The following is a 25,451-nucleotide window of genomic DNA, read 5'->3' as shown; positions in this document are numbered from 1 at the left end:
TGAAACTTGCAACCATTTATTTGAACACTTGCAGCAAGGATTGCGGAAGCATATCTTGCATCTCCCTCAAGATGTGGAATACACTTGCACTTCTCCTTGTACCCCATCTGAAAAAAATATTTAGACATAGTGAGTGAACTTTAAAACAATCATCACTTTAATCCACTCAGTTCTAGTAAACAGTGACCTTTACCAAAATCACGTGGATTGTATCAAGAGCCTTTGGACAGTACCACAGTTTACCTTCATCACAGACCCTTCTACAGTTTATGTGGCGCAAGGCCTCAACCTGAGCTCTCAAGAGGCTCTCAACTTGAGCTGCAGACGCTATGCAATGATTGTTAAATTGTTTAGCGCCATTGACTGTGGCTATAGTGCAAATAGAATTCAAATGAGCTCATTTGTATTTTGAACTAGGCGTGTGATGTAACTCAACAGCCTCCCAAGAAGCATTTCTCTGCTGAATAACACAGGAGCTTGAGGGCCAATCTTTTTATGTTATTGTTGTTTTGCACCAATTCAAATGCCTGCCATTCGACGCAACGTGTTTGCGAGCACGCACTTGCAGTGAAAGCACGCCATAAATGTGCTTCTATTGCGTTGGGCAGATTGACATATACCCACTGGTATTTAATAGGCGTACGTATGTGCAACATTGGGTACAAACACTGCACGGCAATATATTCAAGTGGGCTATTGGAGACAAAAGGGGCTTACGCAAACTGGCAAGCACTTCACATATGCTGCGTGAGAATTTTAAGTTTTATGCAATTTTTAACAAATCGCCTGTTGAAGATACCGTAATTCTGGTCCTTGAGCTGGATCCTTCATAGGAGGAGATTATTGCACGAAAAATCGGAACACATATTGAACTAATTTTAAAAAATTCAATAATGAACTTCCTAATTTATTACATTACGGCACATATCGCAATCTACGAATTGTAGCCATTGAGATTGCCAGGCGTATCCACTTGGACTTACTTTCCAGAATGACACCTGTTAGAAATATGTCATCAAACTCGTCGTAAAAGTGCACTGTTGGTCTACTTACTTTTTTAACAAAACGCTCTTTTATGTATTGGAGCACAAAAGTAACTGGAACGCCCACTTATTCGTCTCACACTTTAGAATATAATATATCGAAACTGATGTAATTCTGGAAATTCATTTAAGGTGGATCCATTGCAAACTCACAGGCTACAATTCGTACATTGCAATATGTGCAGCAAGGTCATAAGTTAATTTGTCAATTTTTGCTAATTACTTGAAGATGTCTTTCGATTTCGCATGCTAATAATGTCCACCTTTTCGAATAATTCCGCTCAGCGACAAGAATTATATCTGCCACAGGCCATTTCTACCAAATTCTGCAAAACATAAAAATGATCAACCTGTATACGAAGGGTTGAAATCTGGGCCAGTTGGTACATACTTGAACGAAAAAACCAGTCAAAAACACAAAGGACAAGAGAAGAAGTTCACGACACAACGACTGGACTATCAACTGTGGTTTATTAGAATCGGTGTAGTCCCAGCAAGCAACAACTTCTTCTCTTGTCCTTTGTGTTTTTGACTGGTTTTTTCGTTCAATTCTGTATACGAACATCACGTACAGCAGGGACCTATGATATCATGCTCAAGCGTGCCAACATACCGGATAAAAATAAACATTAACTTACGCTCAAAACATAAGCAAGTGAAATAATTACCTCCAAATTGTAGAATCAGGGCTGGAGAAAACGGTGCTCTTCGATCCGCACTGGTGAATCACAACACCACAAAGTACAGCAATAACAACCGTTGATAGCCGCTTGCCTGTACTTGTAACACCGTCCAGAGAAGGAACTGTCCAAAAATAATTACTTCATGCGCAAGATCATGCAGGTTCCTCACAAAAACTTGATCACACGCACACCCGAGAGAGACTCGTTGTCTCGCAAAATTGCCTCGCCGTGACAGTTTCCGCCATGTGCTGTACGAAACTAGGGCCCCGTGGCGTCGTGTTTTTATATGCGGCCTGCCTTTGTAATGCTGCTGTTTGCTGTGAATAAAAACCCGAGCTTTTCTGAGAAATACTGATATTGCAATAACACGCTATTATATTATTATTAGTGTCAAAAGAGCAGATCAAGACAAGATACGAGACTAAAGCTCCCAAAGTATTCAACAAATATGGCGGCGATTGTAGCGGCGTCGTGCAGACAGGAAAAAATAGGAGCAGCGGTCATTGCAGCCTGAACTGCTGAAGGTGCCACGTGTTAAGGCTCTTTTTTGTTAGAGAAGGAATTGCTATGCTGTAAACACTAGCCGTTTGCGCAACGGCTCATCATGACCAATCGGGCAAGCTCCTCGCTAGACGACGTCGACAATGTAGCAAGATAACACAGTGTCGACCAAGAGCGCGTCGCTTGTGTTTACTACAAGCAAGGTTCAATAAAAGTGGCAGTTTTTCCTGGAGATATTTTTTTTTTTTGGCAACTCGAACACACAGGACACTTTAGATTGCTATCGATCCCGATCGCGATCAAAGGTACCCGGAGTGACAAGCATTTCCATGCAGTTCATGCAATTACGATTGTTTTCACAACACAAACGAAAAAAAATATTTTTTTTTTTGCTGCTGCAAGAGTAAAAGCTCTTCGTTCTTATACAAACACCACCTTGGGCGAAATATGGGCATGTTGCAGATACAAAAAATGTCTTAATGCAAGTGGGAAGCTCCACTTTCCAGTCGATAGATTCTACTTCCGGCTGGAAACTGCTCCATCCAGTTGTTTCCAGTTGGAAGCGCTGTTTCCAGCTAAAAAATGCTGTATCCAGTTGTTTCCAGCTGAAGCTGGAAAACTTCCAGCTGGCAGTGCTGCTTCCAGCTGAAAAACCAGCTGAGGTGGATCCCACTTCAAGCTGGAAAGTGCCATTTCCAGCTGGCTCTGGAAAATTTCTAGCTGGAAGGGCTGATTCCAGTTGGAAACCTGGCTGGAAAGACCATTTCCAGCTAGAAATTCAGAGCCCATTTTCATGTGGGAAGCGTTTGCGTGAATGAATCACGCTGGGCGCACCGCCACGGATGCAACTTGGCTTCTTCGATTTTCCACTTCTGGCTACCCGCGGGCTGCCAGAGCCAGCCAGAGCGTCTTCGTTTTTCTCGCGTTGCTCCGCCCACCGCGCTACGCACTTCCGCCGGGCGTTCGTTTTACTCGCGCTGGACGGTTCTGGCTACCCGCGGGCTGCCAGAACCTGCCAGGACGATTTTGGTCTGGCTGCTCTCTGGAAGTTCTCTGGCTAGCAGACGACTAAAAGAGGCGATGGGCGCTCGCCGCCATCTTTACGGGGAGTTCACGGATTGCAACGCCGGCGCTTGAGGACTTAAATTTACCTCGCTCAGCCAAGTGTATACGGTCATCTCCGGATTTCCTTACTTCTAGCGTTATCTTTTTAGGTGCTAACGCTCCGTTCCGCATCGCGAAGCGGTGTGATACGAGCCGTGGTGAACCGTTTAAAGCTTTTGTGTGTGTGTGTGTGTGTGTCCTGATTGCTTCTTCGCGGCGGTGAACAGCGCGCCGCGCTCTCATGCGTGCATGTTATCTGCATCGTGTTCCACGCAAATTGTAGACGCTCATTCACACATTGCGGTACATCTTGGTTTCGTCTTTCTCTGGTGGCGTTCCTTTTCACATATTTCGCATATGTATATCTCTCCTTTCTCTGCAGTTAGCGAAGGCTTTGCAGTTAGCCCGTGTTCGCTCCATCTCTCCGTCGTATGATTAGGTGGCAGCTCGAAACCGATATGTGTTCTAACTGCAGGCCGTTGATCTACGAATACACTGATTGCACTCGGTACATTTAGACAGACGTACATTGGCTTATTGCTCTCATGATTGCGACCAATGTTGTTTTTCGTGTGAAACGTTTCGCTGGTCACAGGCGACGTGCATTTTCACGCGCCAGCCGCGTCCCCAGCTCCTTAAATGAAAAGCACCATCAGCCACAGCAAACATTCTGAAATCGAAGCCCAAACAGGTCGGCGCGAAATTTTATGCGTATGAGACGTACCCGTTAACCTGCTTTTTCATGTCTTGTGATGACACAACGCCAACTTATCATTGTCGCCGGTGGTCGACGTGATCGCCGCGAGCAGGGATCCTCCAGCTATCGCTTTCGAGTGTACAATCACGATTTCGCGTCTTGTCATGCGCCTCGTCGGAGGCCATCTGTTGCGCTGCGCAAGGCGAGGTTGGCCGAGTACGCGTCCTGCGCCCAGTCGCGCGAAATCGCGCGAAAGTGATCGTATTCCTGAATACAACTATATATTTTCAAGCTGGCAACGCACAAATGGGCCGACTACGCCAAGCGCGCGTCGGCCTCGACGGGCGCTGCCATGGTGGTAGCATGTTTACATTTAGCCAGCTGTACCGGCGTTCGATTTTGCAAACTTCGGGCAGGTTCGGGTCGTCTTCAGTGTTGCCAGGTCGGACAAGGCGGCGTAGCCCAAAGCTAGAGAAACTGTAGCCCAAATGTAGCCAAGCACAATGAAGAGCAAAACAAATTTGTAGCCAATATAGCCATATTAATTTCTATATGCATTTTCACATTCGACTGCGGTAATCCCTTTTTCACAACCCGTCGTAACAAAAAGTCCGGGACGCTGTGATGGTCGACCCTTGACGTTCACCACAGCGACAGCATGCTTGCACACCGAACGCTTTTTTCTTGGCCCCGGATACTCAAGTTCCAACGAATCGCTACTGAGGGAGAACCTGTCGAAATGAATATAGAATGTAAGCACGAACAAAAAACTTGGAGAACGCTTAAAGCGACTGACAACTGTCCAGAATGTGTTGTAAAGACGTTGATGGAAATAAAATTATCATGATTTACAGTGATAAAGAACAAGGCACGCTGTTCGCAATTGAAGTAGGGATTATAATTTCAAATTGGCAAAGAAAATCTCAAAGGCCGGTAAGTGGTGAGGCATGGCAATGAAATATTGGTACTTCGGATGTAGTCTATGAGATCACTGTAAGTAAGTCGGCCGTTATGAAGTACAGCCTAACTATTGCTTAAAATTGCAGTTGCTATAACATTAGACATTTCCGCTTTATTCTATGCTTCTCAAATCAAAAGCGCACGCGTGGCTACGGCAACACACCGAACTGCGCGTCACGTGTAAGATCGTCCTTTCGTTTTCAATCCAATTGGTTTCGCTTTGACTGTTTTACCCTTTCCATATCACGCCCACTGGACATAGTTATCCCGCAAATGATAGTTTGAAACGCCGCTTTCGAGTTCGCTTTCTTCCAACCTGCAGGAGCTTATTTTTGAACGCGCTTTGATGTTTCGCGATCGCCAAAGTGGAAAGAAAAAATGGCCGCCCGCTATGGATTGTTTAAAACGCCGCTTTAGAGACCTTACGCACCGCTCACGGACACACAGCGCCATTGGACGTGAAGGAAGAGAACCACATTTCTTGTTTTTAAGCAGCTAGATTTTTTTCACGTCAGGCGGTAATTTTTTAATGCACTCTGAAGTTCCGCGATCGTCAAAGTAGAAAGCAAAGATGGCCGCCTCCGGGAGAGGTGCGTGCACTTCGAAAGATCGCAGATGTCGCGATTCTCGTGGGTATGCGGCTGATTTTATTGATGGATCGAGCAGCAGTGACTCTCAGAATGCTACGTATACGTCGGACTTTGACTCTGATAGCGACGACGATGCAAAATTTTTGTAGTGGGATACCTGTTCAATGAAAATTTTTAATTATTTTCGGAAAGAGTGCCCATTAGACGGTAATACATTTTTGCTTAGTTCATAATTTTTTTTACATATATTTCTTAGTAGATACAAGCGCGTCTTTACAAACTTTGTTCAATTTTATACCACAATCTTGGTTCTGTCAATTTGTCTTTTTTATGACATACATCTCGTTAATAAAACTATTATGCATGAAAATGCATTCATTCTGCTTTTTGTTTATGCATTACGTAAAATATTTAGTGCAGCATTTTCTCCAGAAAAAAAATCTGGCGTAACTTACAAGATACACCTATTTTCCCCATGGTAGGGAAAGAGTTAAAATACCAAAGCAGTTGCACCGGAAACAGTGAAAACGCGTAGCTATTACCGCAGAAATACTTACCACTTCGGAAAAAATGAACCACAGGAATATTGAATTGCTAGAGAAGATAATCCCGGCCACGGCGGCCGCATTTCGATGGGGGCGAAATGCGAAAGCACCCATGTGCTTAGATTTAGGTGCACGTTAAAGAACCCCAAGTGGTCGAAATTTCCGGAGTTCTCCACTACGGCGTGCCTCATAATCAGGAAGCGGTTGTGGCACGTAAAACCCCATAAGTAAAATTAATTAGACAAGATACTTTTTCACACTTACGGCGTCACTTGTCGCCTGTCTCCCACAAATGCTGGCGTATAATCACTCCCGCGCCCACCTATCACCGCTTTCAGCAAACTTTCAGTGAATGACTACATCCTCATTGCAGATAATGAATTCTGAAAAAAATGCCCCATGACGCTTTCCGCGTTACCACTTCTTGATTAGACACCTGGACCGGTAAGCTTTCCATTGCATAAAAAATAGGCACCATAAAAATTGGTTCTCAGTCCATTTAATTTTCACCTTTAAGAGTGGAACACGATAGCATTCAAAGATCCCTGACTGCTTCCCACGCTTCCCGGCAACTGCAGCTTATGTAACCATAATGTTTACATGCAAACGCTGGAGGTGAACGATGTGCACGAAGGCGAACTTTCTGGTTCTTTTTTTTTCATTCCACCCTCACGGCAGGCGCCGCAGCTGCCGCGGAGGCGAGGGATCGAGTGGGGCGCGCCGTTCCTACTGGGCAGTAACCGCGCGTCCTCGTTTTTTCCTGCGTCCCCTGTCCCGCTTAGCACGGCACCACAAAGTCTCATGGAAAATCAACTAGCACAAACCATCACCCCCCTAATAAGACGTCGAATGGCAGCTGGAAAAAGCAGTTGTGTTCGAGGTTCCGTGTAACAAACATATGTTTTCTCCTATATTCAAATTACAATTCAACGCTACCATGTCTGCAGGTTGAGTGTAAGTCATACTTTACGAATTTTCTGACGCGTTCTACTTTGAGAAATTGAATTATTTCAGTCCCGCATATGCGTCAGCCGAAGGGCCTACGTGGTTCGGCATCATTTTTCTCACACATACAATGGCGCCGATGCCGGATTTCCTGTGACACGGGGCTCTTAACACTATCGCGTTAAAGTTCATCTGGCACGCAAAGGAAAATGGCAATAAAGCTTACCGAGAGAAACGCGGAGTAAGTTCACAGCTGTGCCCAGCGCGATACTTCAACAAGACGCCTTCGCCATGGGACACTGGAGCGTGATATCTACCCGTGTTTCCCTTCTTTCATGCTAGCGCCACGATCCCCCGACTCCATTGCTCTCCGTTTTTGAGCGTAGCCATGTTAGTACAGTGCACTGTGAAACACCCTCCGCTCCCAGGCTCATCCCGATGCCCGGTGATCGGGTGTCGGGATAAGACGAAGATTAGACGACGTTGCTGGCGTAAATGTTAGCATGGTGAAACGCGGTGCAAATTTCAGTGCGTCAAGGATAAAAGTCATCGGCTCAGAGAACGATGTAATGAGGATGGGGGGGGGGGCGGCATTTCGCGCACACATGCACAGCCACGCTGCCGGCTCAGCCAGTTAAATCACAGCCTTAGAGATTTGTTTCTACTCGATGAGAGCAATGCCTCCTTTATTAGATTCCCGCAGCGTTGCTCGCTTTCCTATTGTAGCGGCGGTTCCCTTAGTTGAGCATAAATCCCGTGAGGCGGCGCCCCTTGCCTTTTCAACTTCCGGCTGATGTGGCAGCGGCGGCTGAATGCTTCCGCCGGCGCGTTATATGCGCAGATGTCTGTTAGCGAGCGTTATCGCGGGCCTCCGAGACGGTGACAGATGCCATGGTAATCTCAGAGGCCGCAGAACGTGTTCTAAGTTGCAGGCGTTCGCCATGAGAGGCGCAGACGAGAAAAGGGAAAGGGACGGAACCAAGTTCACCGGACAACGCGGCAGGCATATGTAAAGGAGGCGTTGATAAGAGTCAACTCTGGTGAGTGGATTAAAGTGCCACCTATAGTCCGAACAAAGCCAAGTCGCATATTTTCAGTAGCCCAAATATAGCCATGTAGCCAACTTGCCCAAGTCGACGCCAAACATTTTTTTTCTGTAGCCCAATTTGGCTATATATAGCCAAACCTGGCAACACTGGTTGTCTTGGGATCCCAGCCCACGTGACTTCCTGTCAGAACCGGAACTAGCTGGCTGCCGTCTGGTTCCCAGCGGGCTGCCAGAACTCCGAACACGGAGGAAGGAAACTGGGGAGAGGCCCTGACATCACTCTTTGTGAAGCAAAAGTGAAGCCGGAAGTTGGCGTTGCTCATGGCGATGCTCCGCCTTTTGTGCCCCCCTCCTCTCTTGTTTACATCTTTCGCGAAACCACGCCGCGCTGCGCGTGGTTTCGCGCGCGGAGCGCTCGCGCCGGGCAACATCCGGCAGAGCACGGTGCAGGTAACACAGCGCAACAAGACACGGTGACTAACGCAAACCCGCCCACACAGCGCCTTTGCCACGGCACGAAACCTACCAGAGCAACACGTGTGAGCGCTCAAACAACGCCGCCATTGTGGCCCAAAAGGCGTGGCCATACAAAAAAATAAAATAAAAAAGCAGCAAAAAATGAGAACCTGCTACGTCATTTCCGCCACACTTTTCTCCTAGCGCGCGGAGGGGGTAGGGCCTCTCCTGAGTTTCCTTCCTCCGTGACTCCGAAAATCTAAGAAGCCCACTGTCAATGAGGCGTGCGCCTCTGGTCTAGCTAACTCATTCGTGACAGGTGCGAGCTTGCGAACCGAGCCGCAGGAACCGCGTTTATATCTGGTTTCCACCTATGATGCCGCCGCTGATCTCTCGAGGCGAACGCGTGTTCATGGAATGCACAGTGTAAACACCACTTTGCTGGTCCAGACTCTCTCGGCACCGCGGAAGGGGACTGCTGCGGCGGGTCGTCGCCAATTTTGCTTCACGACGCGGACGGATCGTAGGCATACGCCTTTATCGTTCGTGGTCGTTCAGTAGGCCGCTCATCCAAGTCGGAGTCATAAGTTCCGCTCATGCTATCGCTCTCACTAGAACTTAGAATTTTGCACTGCGCAGCGCGAGGAAAACAAAACTGCGCAGCCGGCCAGCTCGCTCCGCGGCTGTTGAGAGTAGGTGTGACGTCAGATCCGCCGGCTTGTTGTCGGGAGCGCTTTGCGAGTGACGCGGTGGCCGCTCATAGAGAGTCAAAAATAAAGGCATCCGCTCAAAAGTAACCCGAATAATGACTATATACTATAGCAATCGTGTCTTAGGAATGCAACTGTGGGGCTCTCTCTATATTCTTCGATTTTTATTCTGTATCCCTTTCCAGTATTTTTACACATGGCTCATCTACACCCTGATTCCGTAATGCCTCCATGACTGCTGAGGTTTCGACTGAATCAAACGCTTCCTCGTAATCAATGAAAGCTATATATAAGGGTTGGTTATATTCTGCACATTTCTCTATCACTTGATTGATAATGTGAATATGGTCTATTGTTGAGTAGCCTTTACGGAATCCTGACCGGTCCTTTGGTTGACAGAAGTCTAAGGTGTTCCTGATTCTATTTGTGATTACCTTAGTAAATACTTTGTAGGCAACGGACAGTAAGCTCATCGGTCTATAATGTTTCAAGTCTTTGGCGTCCCCTTTCTTATGGATTAGGATTATGTTAGCGTTCTTCCAAGATTCCGGCACGCTCGAGGTTATGAGGCATTGCATATACAGGGTGGCCAGTTTCTCTAGAACAATCTGACCACCATCCTTCAACAAATCTGCTGTTACCTGATCCTCCCCAGCTGCCTTCCCCCTTTGCATAGCTCCTAAGGCTTTCTTTACTTCTTCTGGCGTTACCTGTGGGATTTCGAATTCCTCTAGGCTATTCTCTCTTCCACGATCATCGTGGGTGCCACTGGTCTATCTCATCCATATTAGTAATGATATTGCCAGCTTTGTCTCTTAACGCATACATCTGATTCTTGCCGATTCCTAGTTTCTTCTTCACTGTTTTTAGGCTTCCTCCGTTCCTGAGAGCAAGTTCAATTCTATCCATATTATACTTCCTTATGTCAGCTGTCTTCCGCTTGTTGATTAACTTCGAAAGTTCTGCCAGTTCTATTCTAGCTGTAGGGTTAGAGGCTTTCATACATTGGCGTTTCTTGATCAGATCTTTCGTCTCCTGCGATAGTTTGCTGGTACCCTTCCTAATGGAGTTACCACCGACTTCCATTGCACACTCCTTAATGATGCCCACAAGATTGTCGTTCATTTCTTCAACACTAAGGTCCTCTTTAATTCTGAGTTAAAGCCGAATACCTGTTCTGTAGCTTGATCCGGAATTCCTCTAGTTTCCCTCTTATCACTAACTCGTTGGTCGGCTTCTTATGTACCAGCTTCTTCCATTCCCTCCTCAAGTCTAGGCTAATTCGAGTTCTTACCATCCTATGGTCACTGCAGCGCACCTTGCCGAGCACGTCCACATCTTGTATGATGCCAGGGTTTGTGCAGAGTGTGAAGTCTATTTCGTTTCTAGTCTCATCGTTCGGGCTTCTCCACGTGCACTTTCGGCTGTCCCGCTTGCAGAAGAAGGTATTCATTATCCGCATATTATTCTGTTCTGCAATGTCTACTAATAACCCTCCCCTGCTATTCCTAGTGCCTATGCCATATTCCTTCACTGACTTGTCTTCAGCCTGCTTCTGCCTACCTTGGCATTGAAGTCGCCCATCAGTATAGTGTATTTTGTTTTGACTTTACCCATCGCCGATTCCACGTCTTCATAGAAGCTTTCGACTTCCTGATCATCATGACAGGATGTAGGGGCGTAGACCTGTACGACCTTCAATTTGTACCTCTTATGAAGTGTCACAAGGAGACCTGTCACCCTCTCGTTAATGTTATAGAAGTTCTCTACGTTACCAGCTATATTCTTATTAATCTGGAATCCGAACACATTTTCAGTACGACCTAAATGTGTTTCACAGCTGTGATTGCCTCAGTGCATATAGAAGCAACGAAGTGATGCCAAATACTTTTGCAGAATAACTGAAATGTGGGCAAGTTCATTCGGATTCATGATAATGGCAGATTTGAACCCAACACTGTGTAACACTACTACACAGACTGGCGTTTCGGGTAGTCGAGACAAGATGCTCATAAAAACCTCTTTGAGATTTGGCAAACTGTTAGCTAGGTGGGATAAAGTAATTGTGATTCAGAATGGTAGCGTCAACATTGAGCACAAGGCAAGAGGTGAGTTTTTTATTGTGATCATTTTCTACAAGCATGCACATTAGCCTTACAGTAGTACGAGCATCCTTGTAGCACATCCTTCCCTGTATAAAAAGGGTCATGTTGCTTACTGCTTAGTTGGTGTTATGCATTGTCCACTTCTATGGTGTTGATGCCCAGGATCTCTACAAAACGGAACCTCTTTGGTACAGTCTTGTGGCTGCTTGTGTTCTCCCTTAGCCAGAGGCATGAAGGGGGTTCATGGTCACTGACCAAGTCTGATGTATAACCCGACGTTTCGGAACTGCATACCGGGTCCTTATTCACTGAGTTGGGCAGGAAATCGTCGTCACTTATGTAGCCAGCACGTGACGTAACGAACATGCGTAAATGGCAGACATAGTCCCTGGTGTCTGGTTCATCGCAGCTGGCGTCGATTGAATGATTAGTGATTCTAGCAGCCGCCGGGATGACATGTTCTTTTCCTTGGCAAGAACAGTGGCATTGTCCCAGTCAATCTTGTGACTATGTTCCTGCGCATGCTCGGGAAATAATAGCTGTGTGAGTATTATTTCTTAGATCAGATGTTTTTTTCGTTTCCATGCCTGACCAGACGAACTTCCGTCGAACCCTTGAGCCAGAGGCAGTGGCACTGGTTGTGTCCTGTTTGAGATGAATGGCCCTTTTGTCTGTGTCTATCCACTATGACCTGGGCTTATCTCCTGGCTGCTGAAGTGTGCCTGCATTTTCCAGGTCAACTACTCGGACATTAATGTCTGGATACAAATTGGGTAGATCTTGCATGCCATGCCCAAGAGTAAGTTTTCTGTTTCTGCCAGCACTTTTGCTCATGCACTTTCATTTTCCTCCGGTCCGGGAGTTGTAGAAAGAAGCTGTCTGCAGTAGCTGGAAGTGTAGTCCTAAGCCTTCGGCTCGTAAGCATTTGCACTAGCGAGGAGCTATTTTTCAGAAGGCTCAGTCTATGATCGTGTGTCTTGTAGGCATCACCTGACGTCTCAAGGGAGTTCTTGGATAAGCTTACAGTGGCTTCTGTGAGATCATTGCGCTGTTGGTAGTGTGGACTGCATGCCATTTGTTGGAATTCTTATGAACTCTGCGAACAGCGAGCTGCGCCCTTTTGCAAGCTACAGTTTGTTGCGGTTCACGACCACTACACTATTGCCTGCCTTGTGAAAACAATGAGCCATTGAGTCGCAACCACAGGTCCTGTCAAACTAGCCAGTACTAGCTCAGGATACCCTTACTAGTATTTTGTGACGATGAGCCATCATACCCCTCCAATAGAAAATATGTCCATAGTGAACTTCTGCAACAGCTTTTCTCAGAATCCCAGTTGCAGGAGTGTCATTCTATTCTTAGCTTTGTGGTGCTAGCGTGTGCGACATGACTTGAAGACATTTGCTGTTTGTATGTATTTATGATGCAGTACTTTCTCGTCTTGCTAGGCATTTATTGATTCCAAAGTGGCCTTCAAATGTGAAGTGCTGGGTGGGTAAGCTCCTGTAGCTTCTTATGCGCGATGGTTTCATTGCCAAAATATCAACATGTCTTGGACTACACCGTCCTTGTAAAGCCAGAATTCTTTCAGAATTTGCAACACCTTGTCCAGCTCTTTCGAGTGAAAATGCAAAGTTGGCAGCAGCATTAATCTAGCACTTGTTCTTTTTTCAGTTCTTGTAAAGAAGGTGGGGAGAGGCAGCATGCATAGCCTTCAATCTTGGTAGTACCTTGTGGTGCCTGTTATTCTCCTTCACATGAGAACTTCACAGTGTATCAGCTGCGGGAAAGTCATTGCCTAAGATGTACATTATGCCTCATAATGCATCAATCATGTGCACATTTTATAAATTGGGAAACGGATTGTTGTCCCATTTGTAGAATTTATCTCAAGCTTGCAACAAAAAAAGCGCTTCTTTCTATATCTGGGCAGAGCCAGGCATTCTGTCTGCAAAATATCTTGAGGCGTATCTAGTAACATGTTGCCCATCGTCTTGCTTTTGGCTGAGCACTGCAACTAGACCACAGCACAAAGCATCAGCTGTGATTAGCAGCTGGTCTCTCATTTTTGAGGAGCACCAGCCAAGCACTGGATCTGAAGAAAGTATTTCTTTCCATTTTGAGAATTCTGGAACCTGTGTGGGTTCCAGACAAACCATGCTTTGAAAACAGCATGCTGGACAATGGGTGTAGTGTTTGTCATGTTAGGAGCGAATAAACCTAGATAGATGTTCATGCCCATTAGCAGCAGTAGTTCTGGAGGATGGTCTTGGCATGTCTGTGACAGCTTTGAGCTTGTTTTCGTTCATGATGTGCCAAGTAGGATATTATTGTGATGCCAAACTTACATTTCTCTTTGTGGATGGCAGCTCTTGCACAGTGGGTGCCCTCAAATGTACTGCAGAACTCGTTGTGTTGCTGTTTAGTTGAGCACCAACTGATAACCTCGACCATATGAAAAGCAACACATATAAGTTCTGAATGAATATCATTAATATACCATTGTTTTTGATCTAGGGCACGCCAGATACCAAATCGCATGAGCAGTTAAAGCGAAACCAACGGAACGGTGCTGTAAAGGTGGTCAAGAACTTTCCGTAATTTCTCAGGGATTTGCCAAAACCCTGAATTTGGGCATACACCAAGCTGTGACTCGTAGTATCTAAAGGGTATGCTCTACTGCAGGAATATGATGCTCATAGGACTTGCTTGTTCAGTTTTTATGTAATCCATAAAAGTGTGGAGTGCTCCTGATGGCTTCGTCACCACTACCATAAGTGTGCACCAAGGAGTTGGCTCTGTCATAGCTGTCGTAAAACCAGTCTTAAACCTAGAGAAGTTTGGCTTTTGTCTTCTATAAATGTAGCCATACAAAACAGTGAAATATTAGTGCACAGGACACAGGCTCCAGTTTCAACATTGTCATGCAAGCTGCGCAAAGTATTTAAGGATGCGGCTTTGAATCTCCACAACCATTAACATTCTCAATCTGTCTAAGCGCTCGACTTCAGCTTCACAATCACCTCTGTGACCTGTTTAGCAAATTTATTTGGAAATAACAGAATTCTGCCTGATGCACGAGATGGAACTTTATGTTGTGCTAGTCGCCTTACACACTAACCACAGTAACTTGGAGATCACCACCTTCTTGAAATGTCACGCACCACATTGTTTTGAGGGTGAGACAAGACATCGTGTCTAATTATCATCTGTGACAAAAAGAAATAACTGATGCCCGTGGCAAGGTGCCATTCAAGTGGTTGAGTTCCTCCAGGAGGTAGGGGTTGATATGAGTGAGAACCCTCAAAAGCCAATTATGGCCTTAGCCAAGCAGCCCCAGGTGACATAGTAAAGCTTTTTGGGCACGATGTCATTAGGCACCACCCTATATAATTTATATGCTTCCACAACATCTGGGTGGCTCACGAGTGTCCGGTGGTAAATTTCTGAAGCCTCATCAACCTCGATGTAGCATCCCTAGTTCCAAATACTTCCATCTGCATGTCACTAAGTATGGTGGGGGTTACTGAGAAGGAGACTAACGAACAGCTACACATAGATAAAAACTCCCTAAAGGCTGTTATTGTGGAAGCACTGCCCAACATCAACACATGCTATATGATACAGGAATGTTGCTGCTATCAAAGATGAATTCAGTCAGTAATTGAGGATGAAGATGGTTTAACTCAATAGCCTTATAAAAAATGGTAAAAGAAAGCTAATAAATTTGGAACTCATGTTTCGAATCTTGTCTGAAAAAAAATCATTAGTATGTCTTCAAATATCTCACGCATCCTGTAATCCTGTTCTACTTCTTCATGACCTTCTGGTATGCTAGAGAAGTCTTTCTCATCATTGGGCTAAAAAATTTTGAGCAAAAGGAGTAGACATAGATGGCTGACAGGATGGCTCTTCTTTAAGTGCTGTGCGTAGAAGAAAAAAGCATGCAAACATCTTCAACACTGTAATGGGCACTAACTGTTAGGGATGAAACATGAAAAACCCTAAGGAAAACATTTAGGTTTGGTGGATATGTAGAAAATACACAGAGACTAAAGACAGTGAAGGAAAACAAAAAATGTTTGTGTAAGCTTCTTCACTAATGCATTTGTTGCCTGTAGACAACACCAGGCAGAACTCGGAAAGCGACCTTCACCCCAAGTCGACGTCAATTCTCCGTGCAATTTGTGCATATTGACGCAAAGATGTGGGGCTCCCGCACTGCAGAACGGCGCGCGCAAAGGTCGGCGGCACTAAAGACAAAGTGCATAAGCTGCACGCTCTTATTCTGGCCTGCCATTAAAGAGAAGCGTATATTTTGCAAGACTCCGTCTCCAATATACGTTGCAATATAGTCCTTGTCGGGTGTACAATTAAGCTTTATATTGCATGTTTTACACATAACTCATCTGATGCCTTAGCAGCGAAGGTTTTTCCTCTGCCTTTCTTGCAAAAAAATGTTTGGGAAGTGCCCAAGTGCATCTACTTTGATTTTTTTTTGTGCATGGTACATGTGTTGTTGGCCTGGAACTGATTCACAATATTAACAGTTACAGCGTTCAGGGCCCCATGTTGCTGAAAATCCAGCAGTGGTGTTGGTGAGAAAATTAATTCCAAACCATGAATCCCGATCCATGCAGGCCCTCCAAGTGGCACATAGGCGTTACTGAAATAATTGATGTTCTCAAAGTAGAATGTGTCAAACAATTTGTAAAGTATGACTTGCACACAACCTCGAGACATGATAGCGTTGGATTGTAATTTGAATATGCGAGAAAATACAATTCTGTTGCGCCGGAAACTCAAACACAAACGCCTTTTTTAGCTGCCATTTCAGGTCTGTCTTAGGAGTGGCACGCCCCAGAAAGCTCGCCTTCATGCATAGCGTTTGCCACCAGCATTTCCAGGGAGACATTACAGAAGCATAAGCTGCAGCTGCCCGGAAGCATGAGAAGTAGCCAGGGATCTTTTAATGCTATCGTGTTCCACTCTTAAAGACGCAGCTTAAGTGTTCCCCAATCTTTTTTTTTCGCTGTTTAAGGACTGCCTTCTTGAAGGTGCTGCTTTGTTTCCTTTCTGCCGTAGGGAGAATGCAATATATGCTTTGAACGACAGCAAAGCCACATTTTGATTGCACCTGATGCTGGCTGCACTAGCGTGACATCTCTCCTGAACACTATCCAACAGCTCACCATGATGTTATCACTGAAATAGAATACACAGGAAACCTTCGTGTACCACTTCATCTACCTCGAAGTAATATGCCATAGCTCTATGATCATATCCTTAACGTCCACTACTTTCTTGGATTCATTTCAGATAGCTGGAATGTACAGACTAAAAAAGCTCGGAAGCGCTTGCACTCTTTGGAGAATTTTGTATGAGCATTTTCAGGCTGTTCTGGTGACACTAAAAAAATACTGACTCTCCTGTAATCGAGAGTAGATGTAAGCATGAAATGGCTGCTGACATGATCACTAAGGCAGCGTATTGCTTATGACGTCGAGCGAGTTGTATTCGGCTTTCTAAGTCGACGTGGGCATGCCAGATGGAGCAGCCGGCCCTGAAACCAATCTGACAGGGACTAAGAATGGAATTATCATTAATAAATTTCATGATGCGACGGTGAAGAAGCCTCTCAATGAATTTTACTACGTTTGATGTAAGCGCAATGGGCCTAATGTTCTCCAATACATACCTTCCTTCCTTGTTTCTTAAGCATCAATTTTACCTTGGCAAGCTTCCAGTGCAACGGAATCCATGCATATTTAATTGAATAATTCACCAGGTCTAAAAGAACGTTAGGCGTTTCCTGTAACAATATTTTTAACATTGCATTTGTGACGCCATCAGGGCCAGGGGCTGAATTCGGTAAACATAGTGCAGTCTCATTTAGTTCAGCTAAGGAAATTGGAGTAAAGTCATCCCGAGGACCTAATGTAGAATGAATAGCCGGAAGCCTGGCCGTAAATCGATTTTCTAAGCCTTCGGCAATCCCTTCTAGGGAGGCGCTCAGTTCCTGCGGGGTCAAAACAATTGAATCTAATGTTAAGGGTGTTGGTAGCACCTTCCTAGCACGAAGGAATGAAAATAAAGCACGCTTATTTTTTGAATTAGATAGATAATCGTAATGTCTAATATCGTATTCCTCTTTGGCTCGATTAACAGTACGCTTAAATACACCAGCATGAAACTGATAATTTTTCCAATTGGTCGGGCACTGATTATGCAGAAGCATTTTCCAAGCGGCCTTTCTTTTTCTATAGTCCCGCGTACACTCATTATTCCACCAACGACAAGCAGTGCCTTTAGCCGAAGGGATGACAAATTCAGCTTGCTTTCGGGAATCCTCTAGAATTGAGCAAATGGTTGAAGCGATTTCCTTATCATTGGCATTGGCAAGTTTCGAAACGGCAGAACGCAAGAAAGTCTTAAATTTCGTAGGGTCCATAAATGTGCATGCCTGGTAATCTAAAGATGTTATTTGACAATTGATTTCAAATGACACCGGAAGATGATCACTGTTGGTCGCTGATTCAACCACTACTCACGACAAAACCTTGATGCCAGCGCTACAAAATGTCAAATCTAACACTGAACGGAAGGGTCCTCTAACAAACGTTACTTGTCCTGTGTTCTGACATGAAAGGTGACTATCAATAGTCCACTCCCAAAGTTGCTTACCACACAAATCTGTTTTTTGTCCCCACGACATGTGATGCGAATTAAAATCCCCTACAAACAAAATTTCTTTTCTACATGCAGCCACAGCTCTATCAAGTTGACACGTACTTTGCACTCCGCTGGGGAAATAAGCATTTATAATTGAAAATGGATGGTATTTTGGGAGACATAAATCTATGGCCAAAATTTCACAGTCGCAGTCCATGATTTGAAAAGAAATTTGTGCCTTGTGACAAATTTTACTGGAAACAAGTATCATTAATCCTCCACCTCGCGAGTCTCTATCTAATCGGAAGGACCGAAAACCTTTTAAATGAAAATTTTTCTCTGGTGAAAGCCACGTTTCTTGAAGAAGTAAGATATCTGGATTGAATTGAATAGATAGGCAAGATAAATCTGTTGAAGCTGAAAATATAGAACGACAGTTCCACTGCAGCACTTTCAACTGTCCAATGGTGTTGAACGCACAGCAGCGGCAACTGCCGCCTTTAGAATACTTTCTGTAAGCACAGGAGTTGGTTGACTCTTTTTTTATTTTGGTTTCATAGTTTTTGAAATTGGGCACCCCATACGTTTGGGAGCTCGAGTGTCAAGTTCCATGTCTGTGACAATAGCAGTGTCTGAGTAAGAGGGCTCATCCTCCCGTAGTTGGACAAGCGAAGTAGTGTCTGTGGAATGTTCCGCGACAGTGGAAGGCGTCTCTACCTCGTTGCTAGGCGTTCGAGGTGTGGCGTTAGATACTGGGCACTGCATTGGTGTCCTAGTGGGCTGCATTATTTGCATCATGTGACTGGAAATGATTTGCGCTAAGCAATCAGAGAGACTGGATATCAATTTATCCATAGCTTTAGCCATTGCTTTTTCCACAGCAGAGTCAATTGCTTCTGAGAGGTTAAGATCCATGCTTGGAGTGTTGCGCGCTGTAACACCAGAGTATCCGAAGGCCCTGTCTTTGATAAATGAAATTGCATCTCTTCGGGAGCAACGACGGCGGTCGATTATTTCAAGAATTTGTATTTCTTGAGCGCGAGCTGAGCAGTTCGAATAGTCTGCTGGGTGTTCTCCCCCACAGAGGCAGCATTTTTGAGATTGAGTAGAGCATTCACTTGAAGAATGACTATCCCCACAGGTGCGGCAACGCAAGCTAGACTTACATCCTCCTGCGCTGTGCCCGAATCTCCAACAATTCTTACACTGGATTGGACGTGACGCAAGCGGCTTTACACGGAACACAAGAGGCCACACCTTTATTTCAGATGGACATGATGTGCCCACAAACGCTGCAATAACAGGTTCTGTCGGAACCCTCTTGTTATTGGCCAGTCGATTGCAATGGTAGATGGCAATGACGCCTGCTGTGGATAGCTTGTCCAGGGTTTCAGTAGGACCTAATCGGGAGTCTACGCCCCGTACAAGACCCTTGGTGCACGCAAGGTGAGGCGGAATAAAAGCACTCACCGGGGTGGAAGCGAATGAAGTGCATTTCAAGAGGTCTTCTACACAGGTCTGGTCGGGTGAACGACACACTATACCTCCCCGTCCGAACGCTCGCACATCAGAGATGGTCTGGAAGTGGTTAGATGTGGCCTTAAGTGCCTTCTGGACAGCCTGTGGATTCGTGATCCTGATGGAACCTCCATTGGCAGGCACAAGCGCCACAGGAATGGTGCTGACGCCACTGCGAAAAAATAAATCTATGGGCAATTCATTAGGTGGCAGGGATGCTGACCAGGTGGATCGCGCCTGGCCAGGAGAACTGGTCGACATCAGCTCAAGACGGCTGAGGCAAGGAATGCCATTCAACCAGGAACTAAAATACGGTTATTGAGATACCTTAAACCACCCGATACTCAGCCAAAACACCACTGCAGGTCAACGAAACGGTCGCTCTGTCGAGGCAAGCAGGAACCAGCCTGGCACCCTTGTTATCGTGTCCAAACACGGCTGAAGACGGCCCAGACACCCGGACGGCCCAGACACCGGCCCTTCTCTTCCTCTTCGTCCGTCGCCGCCGCACAGCAATCACGCGCATTTGGCCGCGACATTCAAACAGTCCAAACTCCTATCACATCTCCACCCAAGTTCAAGAAGTAGAGGAGGGTAGCGCTACGGAGTATCACAAGTCACACAGTTCAATCTATTACTCTCATGACACATTAGTCCGTGTTCGTAGCTATTCTACTTAGATAGTCTGCAGCAACGTTATCACATCCACGAATATATTCCACATGAAAGTCATAATCCATAAGGAGTAAACTCCAACGTAGTACGCGCCTGTTCACGTGCTTCGCCGAATCGAGGTATGGCACTTGTTGGTGGTCGGACTGCACGATGAACAGTTTACCGTAAAGGTACACATGAAATTTATGTACAGCCCACACTATGGCGAGGCACTCCCTCTCAATTGTGGAGTAGACAGCTTCACGCGGCAGAAGCTTGCAGCTATCGTAGGACACGGGATGCAAACGCCCGTCGGGTTCTTGCAAAAGAACTGCTCAGAGACTTCTCGACTTCAGCTTTGAGTCGCTGATCCATAGTCAGTTGGTTCGAAATGGCGATGTCCTTTGATGTCTGCGTTCCGACGAGTGATGGGTTAAGCAGCGTTGTCTCTCCAAGCTCTAGACCTGTCGCGTCATCTGTACCCAGCAGGGCGCGCGTCCGACTAAATGGCGCGGCACCGATAGCCAGCGATAATTGTTATCGGCTCACTCCCGTGGTTGTCTTGAAGTCCACGGCCATTCGTCGCTGGAATCCCCAAGTCCTTTGCAAGAAAATTGCAAAAGGAGAAAATTTCTCATTTGGTTCAAGATCTTCGGAAGAGGCTTATGGATGCTGGTTGATGGTTTTAGTGGTTGGCTGACTGGTGCCCTTGTTGCCAGGGGTGAACCAACGGCTGGCTGTGGTTGTATGCTAGCTTTGGACGCTGTTGCACTGCCCTGTCACTCCTTTACTCTGGTTAGCTGGTCTTGAGGTCTGCTTGTCGACAACTCTGGCCTGTCTTCCACGATCCTTCTATGCTCTTTTCTAAACCCTTGCACTCTTTCTTGAGCTCTTTATCAGCTAGCTATCAATGGTGCTTCACAGAACGCTGATGTCTGTCTACATTCCCGAGCTGCAGAATGGGCGTTTCCATTTCATACGACATTGCAGTTTTCGTTAACATCTGGTAAACTTTTGTCAGTGCGAGTCGTAGTACTTCCCCACACTGTCATATCATTTGTTGCTGCTGTCTTATCTTGTTTCCTGAGTATACTTCGTTTCATGCTAGCAGGCAACACTGTAAAAGCTAGAGCGAAGAGTTGTGCATCACACATGAAAGAAAGATATAGGCATGCGTCATGCAGGTAGGTGTAACATCGTCTTGTACTCTTGTGTTACAAAATATGAAAGTGATTTGTAACGTGGAAAACATAGCAGATATGCACCTATTTACCACCAAATGAGCTGAGTGGCACGTTTCTGTATCTGCTGCAGCACACCCCTTGCGCTCACGACGAGAACATAGTAGGTATGTCACATTTGGAAACACGAAGGTGCACAAATAACGACATCTGACTTAACCGTACGTACAATTATTAATTGTGTAGAAATCATTGCACATCAAAACCAACTGCACTGTGAATGGCGCGGAGACTTTTATGACTGCACTACTTGCATAGCTTCGGCAACGTTCCCTGCTAAGTATGAAATGGAGTTTAGAAACCACCTGAAAGAAAAGACGGTGTTAGCTGTCATGCTGTCTTTGGTGTTTTCGTCAACATTGTGACATTGCTGTTGTAGTTAAGATTTTCTCATCATCATCGCCTCTGGGCCAGCTGCTGTATTTTAGGTGGTGCAAAAGCTTTTCTCTCCACTATTCTCTGACAGCTGTTAGCCTATGTAATGGGAAAGCATGAACAGCCTGACATTTTTGTTGCAGTTCTATTCATGGCCTCCAGTGCTAAGTGTTGCAAACGCCAGATCATTTTCCAGTCACAGGTGCTGATCTTTCATTTGTGGTAACTGTGTTAGCCAGCATGCTTGCAATGACCATGGGCGGCCATGTGGTTTAATTCCACCATGCTGGTGTTTTGAGCCAATCAGGAAGGCCGCAACAGCACTGTGATCAGAGCTGTTCAGATGGCGAATTTGGCAGTGTCTAGACTAGCATCTCAGAGGAGAGGGAAGCTTGCAGATTTCAGAATAACCTCAGTTTCAAAGGAACATGTTTTGATGCCTCTTTGAAGTTTTGTGTTGCACCACACGTTTGATTTGTGTGTGGGCATTTCAGTTGCTGAATGAGGAGATCACGCCTACGCCGAACAAGCTGAAGGAGGAGAGGCAGGCGTACCTGGACTACACCAAGGTGTCGCGAGAGCTGGATCACCTGACGAAGTTGTATGTCGCGTGGCAGTATGTCCAGACTGAGGTCAGTGTCTGCTGTAAATTACCTAACCCTGACTACACACACATTCCTGGCTGCTTGTTCTGTGTTTACTTTTATTCCTGCTTCTATGTGAACAAGCATTTGTGCTTGCGAATTGTCGTGTATCATCGTACTTACTTGCATGTGAATCGCATTGTTAGCCTACAATATCGGTGTTCTTTAAGTTACTATAGTTTCCTTTTGCATGAAGCTGCTTAATTTTGCATTGCATAATAAGCATCAGTGGTGGAACAGCTGTGCCAAACTCCGCCGAGAGTGGGCCTTTGCGCCATCCTGTCCCAAAATGGCATTTTAGTGGGAAATTGCGCAGAGCCTGCACCAAAAATGCATAAGAGTGAATCCCTCCTTCTGTCGATGCTTAGCAGCTAGCAAAACGTAAATCAAAACCAACAGCACACTATCATCATCATCATAGAAGTAGAGGTGGTAGAGGCCCGTCCATAGTTTCTCGCTATATAGTGAGAAATTATATGTGTGGTACCACGGAGTTTGCCGAAGGAGGATGTCACATTCTAGGATTAAAGTTAAAGCTTTTTCTGTGTTTATGTGTGATAGCGGGGCTTTGGAAGGATCCACTGCGGTCAGAATCGCACGTGGTGCATAGTTAAAAGTGGTATTAGCGAATGAGGTTACATGTGATACACGGCGAGAGCCGCCACTTCAATGGGTGAGGCATGCTTGTTGACGCAAAAGTATTGCGTCGAGCTTCGGTCGGGGGTTATTTCGGTGACAAAGTCACCGACGCAAATGCAAAACCCTGTTTGTGTTTCGCGCATGCGCAGTGGCACTGATGCTGTTTTATTTTTTTTCCTTGCGGCTGCGAAACCTGTGCAGCCCCTATTTGAAAACTCCCTAATGTACATGGCGTGACATGAGTACCGTATTTACTCACATAATGATCGCACTCGCGTAATGATCGCACCCCTGAATTTTGTCGTCAAAATTTGATTTTTTAAAAATTTCCCGCGTAATGATCGCACCCCGAACTTGCCGCAGCGATAGGTCGTGTGCCAAGTCTAGCTAATAATGATCGCACTTACCATCTGTTGAATGCTACGCGAACGACTATTCAAGACGAACCAAGCGGTCTGCACGCACCAAACATTCTTAAGTAGATGCCTCATTTCATTACTTTCATCACTTTCTGCACTTCCATGACAAAAAAAAATGGCTGTGGCTTAGCTAAGGTTAAGCCCAGGATGCGAAGCATACTAGCCTTTATTTTAACGCGACAGCGTTAAGGAGCTCGTGTCGCAGAAAAGCCGGTGTCGTCGGCGTCGGCTCAGGCGTGCGGCGCTTGCTCAGGCGCACATTTCGTTGTCGCGCCGAACGCTGCGTTGCTCGACGCTCACCGCGTCCGATGCGGGGCGCGTAGTCGCTGCGCCGTAGCAAAGCCACCTAGAAACAGTCTTTGTAGCACGCCGCAACCTTCGCTTCTCATTCCAACGAGCAGCTCTGTCTCCAGGAGGCATCTCACCTAATGAGTGTCTAGCAGAGGCAAGCGCAGCTGCTTATATACCGCCGCGACGCCGCGAGCGACGGCGCGAGTTGGAGCCCCGTTTCTTCTCTGTCGTGACGTCACGGTGTCACGTGGTATTGAAGGCGACACCGCCGGGCCTGAGGAGCTGGGTTGAGCTCTAGTAATATGCTTCGCATAAAAAGGTACAACCGAACTTTCCTTTATTATGTGTAGGCTTTATAATAGTTGCGGTCAACAACAACAAAAAAGGCACCTTTCGATTCTTCTCATCTGCACTCGTGGGCAAGCAACAAATCGCGAGGGGCGGTAGTAGCCACGTTTACACTGATACGTTAAAAGTGTACTTTATTCATACCCCAACGCTTGTAACACAGCTAAGATATTCACCAACCCTTAGCACAAACGTGCGGTATTAGGATAGTAGAGAAGACAGATGCTGCAGTTTCTGCAGCATGCCCGCCATGTGTTTCTATGTCACTGGCAGCTAAGCGTGCCCATCTGTTTCTGCCCCCTCAAAGTGGGCATGGCTACGTTATTGCCGCAAACTTGCCGATATTAACGATATTATTTATTACTGACACGGAAAAAACTGTTTCAATGCATGTAATGTACTCACGAGAAGAAAAAAAAATCGCGTTCGGTGCGTTCGGCTTGCTTCGCCGGCCGCCATTTTCGTTTTGGTGTCCCGCACCCGCATCCCGCAGCAAACGGGGGGCGAAAAAAAAAACTTTTTCTTTTTCGCGGGAAATATAACTCTCGCGTAATGATCGCACCCCTGAATTTGCATCAATTTTTTCTTACAAAAAAGTGCGATCGTTATGCGAGTAAATACGGTATATTGTGGGATGTCATGTACATTGCAGGCGTGCATCCTAATCGGCCTTGCGGTGAGCCTTTGCGCACAAGCTGTGACTGTCGCAGTGTGTTGCATCCTGGGTTGATAAGCGTGCATTTGTTGACGATCTGTCTGTGGTGCCTTCTCTGTGTCGTATCGACGAACCTGGCCATAGCGCCCGTTGTGCGTTGTGCCGAGGAGCGTCGCATTCTTTTCTGACTGTGCTCGCAGCATAAGCCTCGTGGAAACCTGTATCCACAACATATTGACTAAATGTCAAAATTTGCATGGTATATTATAAGCACGTGTGTTGGACCCTGTGCCGAAAGTGCTTGCTGCCGCGCCAAATCGGCTTTTTGCTTGCACCAGGACCTGCGCCTAAAGCTGAAATGGCTGTTCCACCACTGAAGTATTTGTAAAGGAAGCCACAGAGAAGGCTCAGTTCAAAGTACTGTGTGTGAAAGATGAACAGATGCATCAGAAACAGCCTGGCTTGGCTGGCCCATATGTGGCTGCTAGCCGGTGTTGCGGATGTCATGCGGTTACAGCAGCCATCGCATTTTGTTGCATGGTCGGCATAGTCACACATCTCACTGCACCAAGGAATGTTTCTCAACATAGAATTAAGCATTTGAAAAG

At 45.9% G+C, this 25,451-nt stretch overlaps 1 protein-coding gene and 2 long non-coding RNA genes across 3 annotated transcripts in view; 1 reads left to right on the top strand and 2 right to left on the bottom strand.

The window, feature by feature from the left end:
- LOC139055623 (uncharacterized) lies at window positions 1-1,982 on the bottom strand. Its single transcript, XR_011511891.1, has 2 exons — window positions 1,712-1,982; window positions 1-107 (listed from the first exon to the last, which is right to left on the bottom strand). It is a non-coding gene; the product is annotated as an uncharacterized lncRNA (long non-coding RNA).
- Window positions 1,983-4,569: 2,587 nt separating this feature from the next.
- On the bottom strand, window positions 4,570-20,042 carry LOC139055622 (uncharacterized). The gene is made up of 3 exons (XR_011511890.1): window positions 19,905-20,042; window positions 19,530-19,749; window positions 4,570-4,759 (listed from the first exon to the last, which is right to left on the bottom strand). It is a non-coding gene; the product is annotated as an uncharacterized lncRNA (long non-coding RNA).
- Window positions 20,043-21,409: 1,367 nt separating this feature from the next.
- The window catches only part of LOC139055799 (structural maintenance of chromosomes protein 2-like), a 31,389-nt gene continuing 27,347 nt past the window's right edge, over window positions 21,410-25,451 (top strand). Inside the window, exons 1-2 of the mRNA XM_070533351.1 lie at window positions 21,410-21,415; window positions 22,342-22,479. Coding sequence (XP_070389452.1) covers window positions 21,410-21,415; window positions 22,342-22,479 — 144 coding nt within the window. The remainder of the gene's footprint in view (window positions 21,416-22,341; window positions 22,480-25,451) is intronic.

Source organism: Dermacentor albipictus, chromosome 2 (assembly GCF_038994185.2).
Source record: "Dermacentor albipictus isolate Rhodes 1998 colony chromosome 2, USDA_Dalb.pri_finalv2, whole genome shotgun sequence".
Taxonomy (NCBI): domain Eukaryota; kingdom Metazoa; phylum Arthropoda; class Arachnida; order Ixodida; family Ixodidae; genus Dermacentor; species Dermacentor albipictus.
Note: the sequence above shows the minus strand (reverse complement) of the source record. Positions and strands in the feature narration are given on the sequence as shown.